Source organism: Sapajus apella, unplaced genomic scaffold (assembly GCF_009761245.1).
Source record: "Sapajus apella isolate SASKATOON/1434 unplaced genomic scaffold, GSC_monkey_1.0 scaffold155, whole genome shotgun sequence".
Lineage (NCBI taxonomy): Eukaryota > Metazoa > Chordata > Mammalia > Primates > Cebidae > Sapajus > Sapajus apella.
In genome coordinates this window covers 1532917-1551754 of record NW_022437095.1, presented here as the reverse complement: position 1 = coordinate 1551754, position 18838 = coordinate 1532917, and the positions used below count along the sequence as shown (strand labels likewise).

The following is an 18838-nucleotide window of genomic DNA, read 5'->3' as shown; positions in this document are numbered from 1 at the left end:
TTAATGTGTGCCCGTTCCTGTCTATACTGGTTGATACTGATTCACAAGTATGAATGAACTTATGAGGTGGGTGACATTGTGATCCCCAGTTTACAGATGGGGAAACTGAGGTACGGTTTAACTTGCCCAAGGTTCATAGCAGTGGAGTTAAGATTTGAAATCAAATGTCTTACGCTCTCTTATCGATGAAAACTGAGCTGCTATCTATCAGCTCACCACATAACAACACAGGAACATCCCAATTATTTCCAATGTTTCCCAGAGGGATTATTTTTTCTCATAATAAAAATTATCTGGAAATTTCTAGGCCCATAAACAGCTTGAAAAGGGTGCACATGAAGCAGTGAATAACAGTAATGTGTGCCATTTTTATATCAACATGTTCATATGTGCTAATGAATTTTACAGTGGATTTTTTTTTAATCATGACTATTATAAGCTGATGTCATTTAAATGCAAGATACAATGAGGATTACCAGATTTTATTCCTCTTTATATTTTACATAAGTCTTCTAGGGCTCCATGGGTATAATCTTGAAACATAGGCCATTCCTGAAAAAAACAATTGCTTATAACCATTTCAATGTGCAACGCACCTCTTTGTAGATGTTACTTTCTTTCATCCAAGTATTACATTTGGCAACAAGACTCTCGATGAGAGCCCTCTCTTCCTTTTGTGTCATTGTTTCCTAAATAAAGCAACACATGCAGTTCCTGACGGCAAGAATCAGACTGAGATCCCGAAACCTCCGTCTGTTTCTGTGTCTCAGAGGAAACGGCCGGGGACACGGAGAGAGAGGGAGAGAGGAAGGAGAAAACGGCAAAGCCGCAGGCGCAGCCCCGCATCGGGCTGAGGAAGGACACCCCGCCCCGCGGGCGCGGCCGGCCTCGGTCCCAGTCTCCGCGTTTCTGAGACAGGCCGGGGGAGCCCGGCCGTGAATCAACTGCGTAAAAGCTGCGGGTCCCTGTGTCTGAGCCGAGCCGTCCCGCGGCCGCAGAGCCCGGTGCTCCCGGCCCCCCGGAGGCCGCCCGTCTGCCGCGGACGCGCCGCGCTGCGCCCGGGTTCCCGGGGAGCGTTGCCTCCGGCCCGAGCCGAGTTCGAGGCCGCCGGGCGCCGCTGACGTCAGGGCCTCCACGGCGGTGATTGGATCTAAGGAGACGCTGCGGCAGCAAATCGACGAGCTCCCTGCGCGATCGGCTTCAAAGTGGCTGGTGCCAAACAACTCGCAGAGGCGCAAAAGTAGCCGCCCGCGCCCGCCCCGAGCCCGGAGCCCAGACCGGCGGCGGCAGCAGGAGCCGGGAGCGCTCGGGACGCCCGTGCCCTTCCCGCCCTCGGGGTCCGGGGAGCCGCCCGCCCCGCGCGCCCAGCCCGGCGGGAGCAGGTCGCCGAGAACCGTCCGGGAGAGACAGGCAGAGACGCGGCGCGCGCTCCTGCTCCGTCCTGAGAAGCGTCCGCTCCCGGTTTCCAGCCTCAGAAGCTCCGCGGCGGCGGGAAGGAGGCAGCGGAGGGGCAGGTGCCGGAGGCGCCCCGGGCTCCGCGACTGCGTGTCGGCCATGGCCTCGGTCCTGGGGGGCGGCAGAGGCTCCGGAGGGCTGAGCAGTCAACTCAAATGCAAGTCCAAGAGGAGGAGGCGGCGGCGCTCCAAGCGCAGAGGTAAGGACCGCGCGGCGCCGGCCCTGCGTCCACCCCGGCCTCTGCTGGGCGCTCCGGGCTTGTCTGTTCTGAGCACTTCACTTCGGGGCGCTGGCGGGACAGCCCCTCCGTGCAGGGCGCCGGGCGTTTGTATCCCCGTGTCCGTGGTCAGGGGGCTCCTTGCGCGCAGAAGGGACAGCGAGCAGCGCCTCAGTGACACGTTTGGGGGACCGGGACAGAGGGCGGCGAGGAGCCCCCCGTGGACCCCGCGGTCCCCACGCCGCACACGGGGCTGGCACCGCCTCCCACCCTCCCGGGGCCAAAGGAAATGCCCACCTAAGCCAACGTCCCCAAAAGCGGGGGACGAGCCCTCGCGCGGGCTACCCCATCCCAGCTGTCCCCGAGGCAGGGGCGGGCGGAGCCCCGTGGCCGCCTCCCCAGGTGGGTTGGCAGCTTTGAGTCCTTGACACCCGTCGTTTTGTAAACACTGGGACCTACAGAGAACTTAGGGCTCGTCCTCGGAGAAATAAGCAGAAACGAATCCTTGGAAACAGAAAGAAGCATCCCATTTTGTTAGTGGTGGGGAAAAAAACCTGCAAAGCAGGAAAGCAGGAAAAGCAGCTGGCGACAGTTGCCGCTGAGAAACTGCCAGGCTGCGCCTTGTTATGAGATTGCTAGGGCTGGGCCGCGCCGAAGTTAGCCAGGGCCGCAGCCGGCCAGGGCCGCACTCACACCGGGGCTGTGCAGAGCCAGCGACCGCTCCGCTGTGAGCGACGCCCGGTGCCACGGAAAGATGAGAAGATCCTTCTCATGCCGCCTCCTCTCTCCCAGAAAGGAACCTGGGTTACTGTCAGCTCCTGGGGAGCCTGCAGGAGAAAGTTCAGCTCTTAGCATGATTTGAAATGTGCCGGTATTTTAAGGGAATGTAGAACTGTAAACACAGTTGGAAAAACACAGCCAGCGTTGATCAGCCTTGCCAGCTGTTTGAAAGCAGGAGGCAATGTTAGATGTGTTTGGAGTTGTCCGTGTTTCCTGGAGAATTCTCATCTTTGCATTGGCCTGTGACAAGTTTCCACCAGACCATTATTTCCTGTGTGCCCTCTGTCACCAGGGCCTTTACTGCTTCCTCCAATAATAGAAATTATCCAGACAGTCTGAAGCATAATGGCAATAGCAAACAGTCGTTGACTATGACCGAAGGTCAGGACCACGGGGAGGGTATGGGGCCCCACAACTTCCTCTAAAGGGTTCAGAGCCTTTGGTTTCAGGAGGGGGTTGATGTTCTGATTCTCCTTTAACTCTCAAGCTGCTATGGTGTGTGCTTGCGATGCACTTTGTCATTTGAAATTATCATTTTGAAACAGACCTGTTAGTGTCCTCTGAAGATAATGCCAACACAAAGTGGCGTTGCTATTGAGAAAGTCACCGGATTGAATAATGAATGCGACTTTTAAAAGAGGGAAAAAGGAAGTGTCATCTCTATACTTCAAGTGTTCACGTCTCCCAATATTTTTTTGCTTAGTCTATTTAGATATTTAGAGTTGAAGAATGTGGAGTAATAGTTCACAATAAAGCAGTTTATAGAAATAGAAACTGGTGGGAAGTTCAGCCTTTCTCCAAATTCACTTGTCTTGCCATGAATGTCAGTCGTGCTAGCTTAGAAAGTATTCAATTTAAGAGAAAAAGGCAAATCTGGAGAAAGACTTCGTTTGCTATAAACTTTAGCAATTCAAAATAAAATTCGTATACCAAATAGTACCATACCTTGGCTATTTTGAATATATCAAGTCCCTTAATTTTCATAGACAAAAATTAAAGCGGGAAAGGGCATTGAGGATTTGTACACTGATTTCTATTACGAAGAGATTTGTGGTGTCGGGAGAATTTCCCATGGCACCTGCCGGCCGCTATCTTGATAGGAAAGTCAAATCAAATCGCTAAATATTCCATTTTTGGGGAAACGTAACCATGTAGATGCACCTGATCAAATTAAAAGGTGACACAGCCAGCAAAGAGACACGCTAAATAATTATTTGCATTTTACTTGGAATAGATCACTTCATCTATGATACATAGTTATTACAGATGTTGTTTTTTCTATTTTATCAAAAACCATGGCTAGTTTAAATTATGTCCTAATTGTCATGAATCTTAACAACCATAAATGAACAGAATAACCTCAACTTTTAAGCTTACCTGATATTAAAACTCTGTACTTGCCACAATTTAAAATCCATGTGTGTATGAGACTGTTAAGGAATTCTAGTGTGGCTCTATTGGGTACTGAAGACACTGATGGAAGCACAAAGTAAAGGCTCTTTTTATAGGGGAATAAAGACATTAAGATACATTCTGACCTTGTTGCCTGTGAGATGTGTATTTCCACCTAGCCTAAGGGACAAGAATCATTTTTGAAGATGCATGATAACTTTTAGTTTCCCAGTGTGTTGAAATGTGGTTCCTTGTCTATATGTGCACTCTGAGAGTGACTTTGGCATGATCTGCTTCTTATCAAAATGATCTGTGATCTCTGAAATAAAGCATGCCGTAGCTACAGCTGAAGTGTGGTCATGACACAATACTTGCATTAAGTACAATCCATCTTCCTGGTAATGATATTCTTGCTACCACGCCACAAAGGAAGCTGTATGTATCTTTAAAAATAAAAAAAAATCTACCTTCGTCACAGAATATGACTTTCAGGTATTATTTGGCAGGAACCTGCATTTCTCTCTCAGATAAACTTTAAAGAAGATTCTCAGAATATGTCTCCCCACACATCAATCCTACTTCTGCTATTTTACTGGGACCTAGTGTTGTACAGTTTTGCATTTTCTGTTTTGTTTTTCAGTAGGGACTTTCTTTTAGAAATTATTCACAAATGGTTTAAATGTTTCATGTAAATGAAAACTGCCAAAATTTGACTCTTCTATGGGAGAAAAACAAGCTGCTAAAAAAGAAAAGCTATGAGAAGGACAGGGAAAACCTCTCTTATTTTTACATCTATGGCAAAGCAAGGTTCATATCCCATGACACACATGAGACACGTCAGTATGTCCTGCGCCTGCCTCATTCAGAGCCGTTCAGAAAATAATAGTGCTTGGAGTTTACGGAGACTCTTACCTGCCATCACCAAATACCCATGCAGTTCATTTCTCACAGAGAGTACCAAGAGATTGCAAGTCATTTTATATTTATTGGTAGAATTGCACGAGGTGATTGTGTACAACCAAATCCATATATGTAGTTTAGAGAGTAACACCTGCCTGTATTAGAAAATAACTCAATGTGTAAGTATCATAAAAGGATACATTTTAACAACAACAAAAAAAGAAAAATGTTTAAAGAACTTTTTGTTAGTATCAGTTCAACCAGATAGCGAGAGAGGCAGAACTCATCAAAACAGTATGTTATATAAAAATAAATCACTTTAAAATATGCCAATAAATCTGTGAACCTGGGATAACTTCAGGGTAGTATGTATGAGGAATTTCTTGAATTTTTTAGTTATTCAAACTGTGCAGATATTCTGTTTGGTATATCTTTTTCTTTCTTTTGTGAACGCCTTTTTTTCTAAAAGAAGCTTTCCATTGACATAAAAGGCATTTTGCAAATGAAACATTTTTAATCTTCTGCCCATTACTCTGTACAATGTGTAAAATGACTGAAGTTTCTTTGAAAAAGGCTCTCTCAAGGCAAACGTATCTGCAAATAGATTGAGAACCAATCCAAAATCAGCTGGTTCCACAAGGTGCACTGGAGGCTGGCGTTTTAGAAGCGGCGTGTCAATCTTCACAGACGGGAAAGGGGAAGGGGCTCTGGGAGTGACTGGCTACATAGCACCTGCCATCGCCCGGGCCGGCACAGGGCACAGGGCACCTCTTTGAGGCATTTGACGGCAAAATAAGTTAACTTGAAATTCAGGTATTGTTCTAGCATGGTTGGTTATACAGAGTTTTAGCAACTTGAACATGCATTTTGAGCATGAGGGAGCTCTCTAAAAGTAAAGCCATGAGTCACGGGAAGGTGTGGAGAACCGGCAGGTTGCTGAATGTTGTGAAATGCAAATAAAAAGTTGGCTAAAGGAACAAAATAAGTCGAGCAGATGGATGGCAGGTGCCGGCTTGCTGTGAAATGAAAATCCATGAAAAATTAATGAAATAGAAAGATTGTGCTAAGGATGAGGGCAGAGCGGCCGTGGGCTCCTCAGCCCCTGCAGTGCCACGGCTGTCGGTACCGGTGTCGCCCTGGCCGGCGAGGGACACAGCCCCGAGAGGTGGCCGGCGGAGCCCCACACCCTCCGCTTATCTCGCTGGCTGACAGCTCGAGAGGAAGGGCTGGATTTGGTGATAAAATCAAATTGATTCAGCCCTTAACCAGCATCTAATTGTGTGGTGCTTTTTTTCCCTTTCTCTTTTTAAAAAATTTGTATTAGTGCCTCTGGTTTCTAGTGACCCGTGTAATAACAGTAATTTGAGATTGCTTCAAGGGCATTAGAGATGATGAGTGAGTTTGAATGCAGAATAAAAATATGGGATTCATGTATCCATATCTAAACAGGGGTGACTCGCTTCCTGCGGAAGCACCCCCCCAGAAGAGCATTATGTAAGGAAACACAGAAAACGAAATAGTCTTTATTTTTTGAGACATGAAAAGATAACTTATGCCCTAAAGTCATTTCATGTTCAATTTCAAAACTATACATGTATATAGTATGATATATATGCATACATATATATATACATGTATATTACTGTGTATATGTGTATATGTATATACACAGTAGAGACAGCTGAAACATTTAAGTAATTTTTATACCTGGTTGCTTCTTTTTCCAAAATAGTAGAAAATGAATGTCCGTATTTTTGCAACATGAACAGTTTTGGACAACTTCTAAAACCAAAATTAACTGTAATACTCTTCTTATCATTTAAGAATATTATATCAAAATAGATATTGCAACTATAAATTTGGTTCTTAATTATGAGCTCACAAGATTTCTAAAAGGATAATTTTCCACATTGTAAGCAAGACTTTAAAAGCACTTATTGCCATTTTGAAAGAGAATATATGAATAAAGGTGAATGAATGCCAAGTGAACTATGAAAAGCCTGGCTGCCCTTCACAGAATATTCAAACTACTGCATGTTGACACCGTCTCTGTGGTTATAGGGTAACTCAAGAAAGGCAGCACGCACCTGCACCCCGCCTGGTGTGTAGCCAAGAAGCCTGATTCATGTTGCTAAGTATTTGTGAATAGAATGAAACTGAATTAACCTCTGTCTTTACAATTAAAAGTTTTCCCCTGCTCAGAGAAACAGATGCTCTTAAATACCTGATTTTGCAAAGATGACTGTTTATTCCTAGCTCTTAATATATTATAACTAAGAATGTACCAATAACAAATAAAGGCATATTACTAATATTCAAAAAGAGAAGAAAGAATGCGTGCACAATTTTTGGTTCACAGGGACAGCTAAGGTGCTCTGAAGAGACTTAAGAAAACAGGAAGGGAGGGGTACATTGGGAAATTCAGAGACTTGGAGCCAGAACCCCTCTTCTGCTTGCATAGGTTACTAGCGCAGTGTCAAGACCTCCCTGTTCAGCAGTTAAAGTTGGGCTTCTATTTACTCATTTATTTGATTTAAAAGGAATGGAGGACGGGACTATTTTATCCGATCGCTTGGCTGACATTGTTTAAGCAACGCCCGGCTCTGAATCTCCATCTGCAAATTTATGAGTGAATCTAATTTTCCAGAAACCACATCCAAATATTAGCAACATAGAAACTGACACGTCTGTGTTTTGAGAGCTCCACAGTCTCCCGCTCCAGCCCTCAAAGTCTGGCTGCTTGCAAAGATAGCAGACTTTTCTGAAGAATGATCTCTATTTGGAAATAAAGAGTTAATCTGAGTTTCCCAGGCCCTCCACATGCACTGTGGACATTTAATCACCTTTTATTCTAGTCATAGGTATTGGATAGGAAGGGCAGCAAAATAATTACGCTGTATTATTTTATTGATGGTGAATGAATACAGTTAGTTCTGGTTTTTGGCAGGAAAATGGCTGGTAAATTCTCTTTGGGTTATAAAATACGTATATGTTGAAAATTAGTATCTGTTATAAATTTTAAAAATGATCAATAGTTACTAATTTTTTTAATCTCAAAACATAGACAGGTCGTCTAAATTCCATATTTACATTAAGGAGGGGATTTGATGCTTAAGAAATAGTGTCCAATAAATCATGCATTCCTCTAAACAAAGAAAAGTAGCATGTATGTTTAAGTTTGAAGAGAAATACGATATAAATGCTCAGGTGACTTTGATTTTAATGAAATTTCTTTCAACTCTCTAAGAGATGAAATTTTTGAAAGCTTTTCTGAGCTGTATACACTTAAAATTGTGGGACTGAGGGTGGCTTCGCTGAGCTGCTGCCAAGGCAGAGGGCAACTAGGACCCTCGTGTTTGTGTCACGGAGCAGCTGATTCCGTTCTGATGCAAATATTCACACAGCTGAAGCCTCACGCGGAACGGGGCCACTTTCCTCTCCACACCGTGTAGGAACAAAACGTCCCACGGACCAGAAAGAGAAACAGCGGTGGCGGTGCAGAGCTGGAAGAGGTAGTTAGCATGTCTAGCGTTAAACGCCGGCTCACTCGCACGGACCTCCAACTCAAAGCTGACCACCTTCATCGCATGTCTTTTTAACGGTGCCAGCAGCAGATCATTTGCAAAGCAGATCCGGGTTTCTCTCTGTGGCTGTTGTTCTGCCATTTGGATCAAAAATAAAATGAACATTGTTCACAGTCTATTTGGGAGCCCCCTTTTCTAGGGTCTCTAGTAGATGGAGTGAATCTCAGGGCGGAATGATGGCTCAACACCTTCAGGTGATTGGCACATAATGGAAAGAATTCCTTTAAACCCCTTAACCAGGATGTGCTTTGGAGAATTTATCGATTTAATTAATCTGCACTGCTCCATTTATTTGAGATGAAGCCTTTGATTCTTGTTTCCCGCTGCCGACAGACGGAAGCTCTGCCTCATCATTTTGTAATGTCTTACATGATTTCTCAAATACGATGTCTCAAAGGTGGTATTAAAATAGGATGTGGGACTCAGTTCTCAGAAACTGGAGCCTACTCCTACCTGAAAATCCCTTTTTATGGGTGAAACCAAACAGGAGTGGAGGTCCTGGCTGTTTCTAAGAAGCACGATTGGGACCCATAGCAGGAGAGTTCAAAGCCTGTATCTAGGGCACCAATAATGATTAATCAAAAAGTGGGTTTTATCAGTTTAAGTCCACCAGAAGTACAAAAATGCCCTCTTTTTAAAATACATGCAATATTTCCTAAAAGTTTAATTGCATTTGAAAAAAAATACAATTTAATGAACATGACAGAAACATCAGAAGAATAGATTTTGACCTCCTCCAAACCCCAGGTCTGGCTGGGTTCACTCATCCCTGTCTGGAACAGATGCTGCACTGGCATTGGGCTTATGGCCCTGAAAAGAGCTGCGTCCTTAAGGGAAGTACCTGCCCTCTGTGTTACGCTGCATTCAGGCCTGAGGATGGAAACATAAAATATATACAAGCCCGGACACTATCTGATGTGTGCAATTAGAAAAGAGATTGTTTTTATAAATTTGGGAATCTGCAAAAGATTTGTTTTCCTTTTTAAAAAAAAAATACCTTTTACTATTCCCTAGATAAAGAAAAACATAGGTAGCCTAATTTAACCACAGGCACAAAGATATTTTATTTATGCTTCAATTCTAAATATTAATACTACAGAGAAACATTTAAAAGACTATCCAGATTCTCAGAGAATTTAAACAGAGTTTTTAATCCAAATTATATGGTTCAAGCAGAAATGTTGAAAAATCAAATAATTTTATGCTAAGTTTTTCTGAAGAAATAATTTTGAGGTAAACATCGTTGTTGGAGTGGTAGGAAAAGTACTAGGACAAGCAGCAGCTTTTGAAAAAACTCCAAGACAGTAGCACGAGGAGCACAGTAATTCTGGCAGCCTGAGTGATGCTGCACGGAGGGCAAAAGCTGTTGCCTGTGCAAGTGTCACAGCTTGGATGTGTAGCAGAGCGCCCTTCCAACACCCTTACACTGTTTCCCTCTCAGGAACTGCAGACGGGTATGTATTCAGCACCGACTGAAATGCGGGGAAATATTTACTGCTTAAGCATTTAGGAAGATAAAGGTATTTGTTTTTAAGTGTAAATGTGAGAGTTCATATACTTTTATGTAATCACCTGAGTTTTTAACCAAATTTCTGCTTCAGGGAAATTAAATCCTGCCATGGGCTCTCGTATGTGGGTAATGAATAGAATGCATGTCATTAGCATGTGCACCTGTGTGTGTGTGCAGATGTCTAATATATGCATGCAATGTAGAGGGATGACAGGCTCAAGAGGTGAAGCCCAAAAGTATTTATTCAAATAGAGAATATTGAAATATTAAAAGATTTCCCAGCTCCAGAACAGCAGCAGTCTAACACAAGCATTACAAAACTCATGTAGAGAAAGGAATCATAACTTCTGACAGCACAAGTTCTTTGGGAGGCAGTGAAAAAGAATGTTGGTTTGTGACTGTGCTTTAGAGGATGGAGAGACACAGTGATTGCTTGATTGTAAAAATTCCAAAACATCATTGTTTAAAGTCTCCCTTTCTGTGTATTTCCCACCAAATGAAATAAATCGTTTTGTCTTTGCCAGTAATAAAAAATAATCTATCTTCTTACATCATAAAACAAAAGAGAAACAAGAACAACACTGGTAGGAAGAGATTTTAAAGGAAAGAGAGAAAGACTAATTTCTGAGTCTCTTCTTGTGCCTGATTAAAGTTCATCTTTCTTACATTTTATTTTTGTGGCTACAAAGACAGAAAGGATACTTGATTTCAAAGTATGGTGCATGCTATCCAATTCTGCTCTGTTTGCCACTTTGCCTTAAACATTATATATGTATTTAGACAAAAAGTGTATTTGGCATGAGTCTTATTTATTCATGTGTAACTCTGTCTCCAGTGCCTGCTATGAGAGAGGCAAAGAGCCACAGTGGCACGAGAAAAAGGCATGGCCGTGGCCGTGGCCCTTCCTCCTGAGCTCCTGTTGTTCATAGAGATACAGAGGCACACATGTGAAATCCAAACAGGGAACAGAAACAACCCTCCGTGATCTCAACACTGTGGATATACATAAATTATCATCAGACGGTCTTACAAAAACCAGATTTCTGTTGTAGTTCCTTTATTATATCAAGTGAAAGTTCTTTATAAAACTAAACCATTAAAATATAGACCCCTTTAGGTTTAAACATTACTATTCTTTCTACAATATCAAAATATAATAGCTACTCAATTAAAACCCGCTGAGACAATTGATTGCATTTTGTAATAAGAATTTCTTAAAGAAATCATCAGAACATTCTGTGAGAAGGGAACCTTTTCGGGGAAGACTGTGGAGAGACGGGCAGAGCTGCAGTCGCTTACACGCGGCAGCAATCAGTGTGGAGTAGGATTTAGGGATGGCTTCCACGAGCCACCTCTGGGGTGATGACTCCAGCAGGAAGCACACCTTCAGTGGCTCCTGTTCTGTGGTGACACCCGCGGGGGTGGGTGCTGGTGTTGCTTCCATCCTTGTTGGGATTTCTCAAAAATGGGCCCACAATACACAACTCAGTGCTCCCAGAAATCAGCACAGGGGCTGCCTCGCTGTGCACCATCAATGCATGTTTGTTGCAGAATTCATTGTCAGATGTACCCTGTGTTTACTGAGGGCACCATCTGGTTTATTTTCGGGTCATAGTCTTGTAAATTGGAGTCTTTCCCTTCAGCAAACATCGACTTAACACCTTTCGTTGTCCGTCACTGTGCTGCGTGGTGGAGATTAAGCGGGAACAGAAGCTCTAGAACAAGTTCTAAAAAAGCCAGAGCGCAAATGTGAATGTGGTTGGCCTTCTCTGGGGTCTCTGTTGGAGACAGTGCCCTCGCTTTCCTTCCCCTGCCCCTGAGGTCTCCCTGGAGAAGCACACCCCTCCCTCCTGAATGCACAGCCCAGGTGCCCAGGCCCCTCTGGCTTCTGACAGCTGAGGGCAAGTGCTACCTGCCTGTCTCATGGAAACCGCGGCAGCCAGGGAAACAGAGGACGCTGGTTTTCAATGGAGTATGGCATCTTTCATGGCCAGACAGCACCTCTGTGCCTGGAGGTCACATGAAGTAGGATGTGCACTCATCTGTCTCACACAATTTACAAAGAGTCATCCATAGAGTCACATAAGATTCTGGCAGCACCACGTCCATGCCATAATGCGGATATCTGGATGGGAGCAGAAAAGGTGACAGTCACCAAATGTGAGTGGTGCCTCCTTTCTATACAGGCAGCATATCTCTTGGTCTTCCTAATCTTATTAGGTAACTTTAAAATCACGTCTATTACCTATTATCCTTCTGTCTACCATCTGTCATCCCTCATCTAAACTATCATCTGTTGCCTCTTTCTCTCATACACGCTAAGCAGGAGACACATGTGGAAGCCGCACCCCAAGCGCACTGTAGGAGGTAAATTTAGTAATATGCGCTACTTGCCCAGGCTCGTCTTTTTTGCCACAGGAATATTGGCTGCAGAAGCTGGGCAGAGACACTTATCTTTAGTAGTACTTAGTAATCTCTCAAAACTTGAACATCAGGGAAACTAAAAATGTGACTTGCTAAAATGGAAATCAGTACGTTGAATGCTGTGTGCTGTGTGTACCTATTCACGCATAGCAAATGATGAATTGTGCACAGTAGAACTCTGGTATAGGCACCTGTACTCTGCTGTGAAAACATTGTACACGCAGTCCAGTGTGGCTGAGGAAACGACCTTCACGCCCCCCGCACGGGGACTCCTCTCCCTGGTGTTCCCAGGACAGCATCGCCCGAACCTCTCGAAAGGTTAATGTCTGTGTCAGAGTTCTTGCCGCTAATGTCAAAACACGCGTCTGGGGCTGAGGACATTCAAACTTCAGACACGAGTGCTGTGCGTTGCCTTCTGTCCTGGAATCGGATGTCTTTACTCCTGGCTTTCTCCAGGTGTCTCCCTGGGGTGCCGTTCCTCCACTGAGGGGTGTCACCGTGGGGTGCCATTCCTCCACTGCGGGGTCCTGGGTGTCTCTCCCTCTGGGCTGCAGGACTCACTCTCGAGTGTTCTTCATGTGACCTTGAAGCAATGGCTGCGATTTACCCTGATGTATTTTTGCAGGAAGGAATGACATTCTAGTCTGAGTTCATGTCAGAATCAGGCCCCACACGTGATGGAGAAGAAGTAAGTCGAACCACGTGTGTGCCTTGGTCACGTGACATCACGGAGCCCACTCCGGTTCAGGAGTCAGGACGTGGCCCCTACTCACATCCCAGGAAAAAGTATATGCACAAAAAGTTCCTGAGACTGGATGTGTCTACGTTACAGCACGTTAACCTAGCCGAGGTTAGCAGGGAGGACGTGTCCAGAAGCTTCCGCTGCTTGGTTGGGATTCTCCTTCTCTGCAGAGTCCCTGTGCTCAGTCATGTTCTGGAAGGTTCCTCTGGTTGGGACTCTCCTCCTCTGCGGGGTCCGTGTGCTCAGTCATGTTCTGGAAGGTTCCTCTAGTTGGGACTCTCTTCCTCTGCGGGGTCTGCATGCTCAGGCAGCTGTGCGTCAGTGAAGTGCACCTGTTTAGCTGAGTGTCCATTTGGCCCTCAAGCGATAAGAACTAGAGATGAATAACTAGTATTTACTGAGCCTTCATCCTGTTCTAACCGCTCCATGTGCATTGCCTCATTTAATCCTCCCAACACCACAAAAATGATGTTTATTGTCTTCATTTTACAGCGATGGCATGGAGAGGTTACAGCAAGCCCCTGTGGCCACTCATCAAGCATCGTGGCTGTCCACACTCTCACTGACCACACCCTTGCTTACTAAAGCTCTGCAGCCCCTTCTGAGGTTACAGCCTCTTTCCCACAAAGCGTAGATATGGCTAGGGTCGCCATTTTGAATATAGAGCTGACCAATTTCTTCTTTCCTATGGTTCTTATTTTGTTGTTCAGTGGGACCTGAAGCTCTTCCAGGACTGCACCCCTGTAAGGCTGTGGCTCACGGAGGCAGAGAGCATAGTGGGACCCTGGGCGTGGAAATGAACAGCATCATAACTTTCTGTCAGTGACACAGGATGAAAGGCAGGTCCTCCTGGTACTGTGCACACGAGGAGCCTCCGAGGCTGCTGGGGTTTGAGGGACTGGCTCCAGCAGAGGTGCTTTTGGGGGCTTGATGCATCTGGCACTTGGGAATGAAGACAAACCAAGCAGAAGATGTGCCCTGGTCCTCAGGGAGAGGGTCCTTTCACCTGATCGTGTGAGAGGGTTCTTCAACACCAGCAGGGGCACAGATAACAGGTCTTAACAGTTAGAATAATTAGTCAGGCAAGAATCGTCCACCACGCGGCTCTCCGTGGGCCAGACACAGAGATAGGTGCACCCAAAAAGCCCGCAGCAGAAAGACCCCCGACACTGCAGACACACAGGTGCATGCACACACTTTTAATCCTGGCCACATGCTTTTCAGCTCTATGTTTTCAGCTTCATTTTCCTTCCACACCTCTTTAAAGACCCCATCATCAAATGCAGTCGGTACTTAAACGTGTGAATTTTGGGGGGACACCATTCAGCCCATGACAGGGAAAACCACAGAAACTCGCCTGTGGAAACATTTTCTGAAAACTAAAGCTTAAGGTTAGAGTATGAGCGCCTGTTTCCCAGAAACATTATCTTAACTTCTGTAAGGGCCAGAAAATTCATAAATCCCACCTTCATCCCGTAGTGTCACTGCTAGAGAAACTGCAGTGTCTCCACAGGTAAGAAATGCTTGTAGAATTGAACTAGCCTCTGAGTAGGTTAAATAACATCCAGAAAATGCCTCTTTTTTCTCTCTCTCTTTTTTATAATTTTATTTATTTATTTATTTTACTTTAGGTGTATACTATATCCAGCATTTCTCCCCATGTTATTGCTCCCCACCCTCCCCAACCCCCACTGTCCCTCCCCACCCTCCCCAACCCCCACTGTCCCTCCCCACCCTCCCCAACCCCCACTGTCCCTCCCTAACCCCCCCAACTGCCCCCAGTGTGTGATGCTCCTCTCCCTGAGTCTACCTGTTCTCATTGTTCAATACCCACCTATGAGTGAGAACATGTGGTGTTTGGTTTTCTGTTCTTGTGTCAGTTTGCTGAGAATGATGGCTTCCAGATTCATCTGAGTCCCTACAAAGGACACAAACTCATCATTTTTTATGGCTGCATAGTATTCCATGGTGTATACGTAACACATTTTCTTTGTCCAGTCCGTCATCGATGGGCATTTGGGTTGGTTCCAGGTCTTTGCTATTGTACACAGGGCTGCAATGAACATGTGAAAATGCCTCTTGATTTCTTTGCCACGCGGTGCCCTCTAATGGGGTGGTTCAAAGCTGAGTGGTTTTATTTCATTTCGCCTTTTGATGTCTCCCTTCCTGGCCATTTGGAAGATGCCCATTTCTATGAAAGGTGGAGAGAACTACAGTGATTGTAGGGAAGGCTGCTGTCCCCGGGGAGGTGGCAGGTGGATCGTTCTCACCGCCCACTGATGCTCTTTTGCCAGGTTGGGTAGGACCTGCTTCTTAACTCTTATGGGGAGGGAAAGGACCTAAAACGTTTGAACTAGACGGTGTCTCTGTCTTGTGGATTAGGGAATTGGGCCCAAAGAATGTTAAGTGGCTACCCAAGAAAGCCAGATGCACCCATCAATGCTCTTTGCTTAAGAAGGGACCCAGGTCCTGGAGTGGAATGGAACAGGAGGGTTCAGAAAGGCCATGGGGAGAGCACAGGTCCCCAGAGGACAGGAGCACAAAACTCAGGAGCAGATGTCCTCTGGACAATGTAGAGTTAATTGCCACTTAGAAAAGATGCTTTTCCATGTTGCTCTTAAGACAGAAATCTGAGGAACGGTGTGTTAGCAGCAGCCACAGAAGCTATGTCACGGGACAGTGATACACAAGGGCCTTCTGAGGAGGGGCATCCACTCCCATTTCCAGGAAGGTGCTGAGCGGTGTGCAGCCCAGCTCACACCGTCATGAGCGTGTGTGCGTGCACCTGTGTGTGCACGTGTATGTGTACACATGTGTATAGACATAGGCAAATATACATCTAGAGACACAATCCACTGTGCTTTTGCTTAAGTGGCATCAGTGATACACCTTTTTGATTTGAAGGTTAAAGGAAACCATAGAGGGCATTGAACTAACTTCAGATATGCAAACATCTTCATTTTTCAGATACCCATATAATAAATACATTGAATTCAAAAATAATTATTCCAGCACAAAGTAAAAATCTTTAAGGAGTGCAATGAATTAAGATGAGAGGTGAGGAAATTTTTAATTCTATTTCCCAAAAGAAAAAGAGAAAAAATAGGAAGCCAGTGTGCTATCGAGAATCGCAACTGCATGCACCACATGATTCATGCAGTAAAACCCTGGAACTAAATTGGAAAATTACAAAGTGTACTTATAAGGTTCATATTCATGCTTTTGGTTACTGCGTGTGTAGATTTACAATGAGGACCTACTGCATTCTCTTGTGTGTCCCTGTGTGTTTGTGTAGAGGATACCCCCATCCACTTGCCTGCATACACAAAAAGTCACTGCTTAGATTAACTAGTTCAGAGTCAGTGCTGGTAAAACACAGTGGAACGTGCCACAGGTGAACGTGCATGTTCTGTTTTAAACTCAGGGAGTCAATGAATGCAAAGTAGATTACAGAAATAAATTTGGATGCACAATAGTAGCCAGAACATTTGAACTCACTCTAAGTGACTGATGCTGCAGATGTCAATTTAAGGGTTAAATAAATGCGACCCTCCCAAGGAAACATGTTGTAACATTGTAGCACTCCCACAATGTAACAAAGGGTTTACAGTAAAATCCTCTACACAATTTCATGACTAAAATAGCTCTTCCCATCTGTTCCCAAGCTTACTTATAAAGTTATTTTACATAAACACCTACAGGCAGGGTTTCTGGGATTTAAACATAGTAAACAAATCCCCGATTCTTGGTGGCGTTTTATTTACAATGGGCTGGTATTAATCCCTGATCACCAGGAATGAGAGGTCCCCTCATGCCACTGAACTTAGAGAAGGGTGTGGATGAAAACATTTCCTTAGACCCTTCTCCAGTCGGTTCTGTGGACCCCAGGAGCCCTGACCAAGGGCTGGGACGAGGCCAAGGCTGAGGGTAGATGAAAGCATAAACGCCGTGTCCCTGAGATTCAGAGCTCAGTCCAGAATAGACACGTCATGGAAACAATATTATGTGTTACACTGAGGCCACACAAGGTGTCTGTACATCTTGCTTAAAGGGTCTTTTGTGAGTTTCACTGCTGGTGCAATAATGCACACAATTCTTTATGTGTAAAATACCTTCCTATGCAAAGTCCCAACTGACTTCCAACAGAAATTGTTTGCAATCTGTGTGCCTAAAACTGAGTGTATCCAGTGTGTGTGTGTGTGTGTGTGTGTGTGTGTGTGTCTGCACGCCATATGATGCATGTACACACAGAAGGCCCAGCTAATTTAGTATAAACAGGATCCCTCTAGATGAAAACTACAAGGGAAAGTATAGGAAACATGCCGATAGTAAGCTGGCGCTTTTAAAGTCTGTTTGATACTTGTTCTTTCTGAATTACTTTATGTCAACATCAACTTTCGTTTGGTCTTCTCTGAAAACACACAGCAAAATGTCACCTCTTGCAGGACTTTGGTTCATATTCTTCTCTCTATCCCTTCATGTTTTTAAAGTGACTTGAATTATTTACATAATTTGGTGATGATGAATTAACTCCTCTGCTGGGGCGGGGGCCGGGGCCCAGGCCCTTCTTTCTGCTGACATCCCCGCAAGCAGAGGAAGGCAATCCTGAGCTGGAAGTGTAGATTTGCTAAATTAATCTCTTCCTGCCTTTCCTTCAGACAAGTGCTGGCCTTGCTTTCAGCTGTGTTTCTTGCATTCTTCATTATAAAGTTCCACAATTGGATTCTCTGTTTTGAAATCATCTTCACCGAGCAATGGGAAGATGCATGTTCAAGGTGGCTTTGTGCAGGGAGAGGTGGTGGGTGCCTTTGCGTTTGGAAAACCTCCCAGACAGAAGCATTGCAGTGAGCCAGTGCCGCCAGGACATCAGGCACACACACGTTAATAAGCGTCATTTATACCAGTTCCTCCTCTTTTTCCAAATGACATTAATTGCTGCCCCAAAATTTGCCTTGAGTGAGCTTCCCACTCCTCCAAATGTTCCGCCACGGGGTTTCCACATGTCCACGTTTGCCCGGAGGACCCACATGTACCTGTGTTGTGGCTCGGAGTAGAAATCATGTCCCACTTCACATGTGATGATTCCGACCAGGCAGCAGACCTTACAGTCAGGTACCCCATCCTCCATGAAACAATACTAAGTACTCCCTAAATATTCAAATTAAAGACCTCCCCAAGATTGCTCTTTTGGCAATTTATTTTGCCATCTGCAAGTTAACTCACTTTTTTATACTTCTCTTTTAGATTCAGGGGGTACTCAACTTTTATTTCAGATTCAGTTAACGTGTGAGTTTGTTCCCTGAATAAATTGGGTGGGGCTGAGATTCGATGTGTGATCTTGTCAGCCAGGTAATGAGCATAGTGCCCGACAGTTTTCCACCCTAGTCCCTCTCTCGGCCCCTTCTAGTGTTCCCAGCATATGTCGTTCCCATCTTTGTCACCATGAATACTCAGTGTTTAGCTCCCACTTATAAGAGGGAACATGAGGTATTTGGTTTTCTGTTCTTGTGTTAATTTTCTCAGGATAGCGGCCTCTGGCTGCATCCATGTTACTGCAAAGAACATGATTTCACTCTTGTTCCTGGCTGCATTGTATTCCGTGGTGTCTGTGTACCTCATTTTCTTTATCCAGTCCACCATCAGTAGGCACCTTGATTGATCCTACGTCCTTGCTGTTGTGAATGGTGCTGTGATGAACATGTAAGTGCATGTGTCTTTTAAGCAGGACAATTTATTGAGGGGCGGGTAGACACTGAGGAATGGGATTGCTGGGTTGAATGGTAGTTCTGTTTTAAGTTCTTTGAAAAATTGGCTGAGCTAATTTACATTCCCAC

At 44.8% G+C, this 18838-nt stretch overlaps 1 protein-coding gene across 1 annotated transcript in view; it reads left to right on the top strand.

Annotated features, from left to right (window-relative positions):
* The first annotated feature begins 1219 nt into the window (after window positions 1–1219).
* ADARB2 (adenosine deaminase RNA specific B2 (inactive)) overlaps window positions 1220–18838 on the top strand; it is a 455637-nt gene continuing 438018 nt past the window's right edge. Inside the window, exon 1 of the mRNA XM_032266161.1 lies at window positions 1220–1654. Within this exon, the coding sequence (XP_032122052.1) occupies window positions 1555–1654 (100 nt within the window). The 5' untranslated portion in view covers window positions 1220–1554. The remainder of the gene's footprint in view (window positions 1655–18838) is intronic.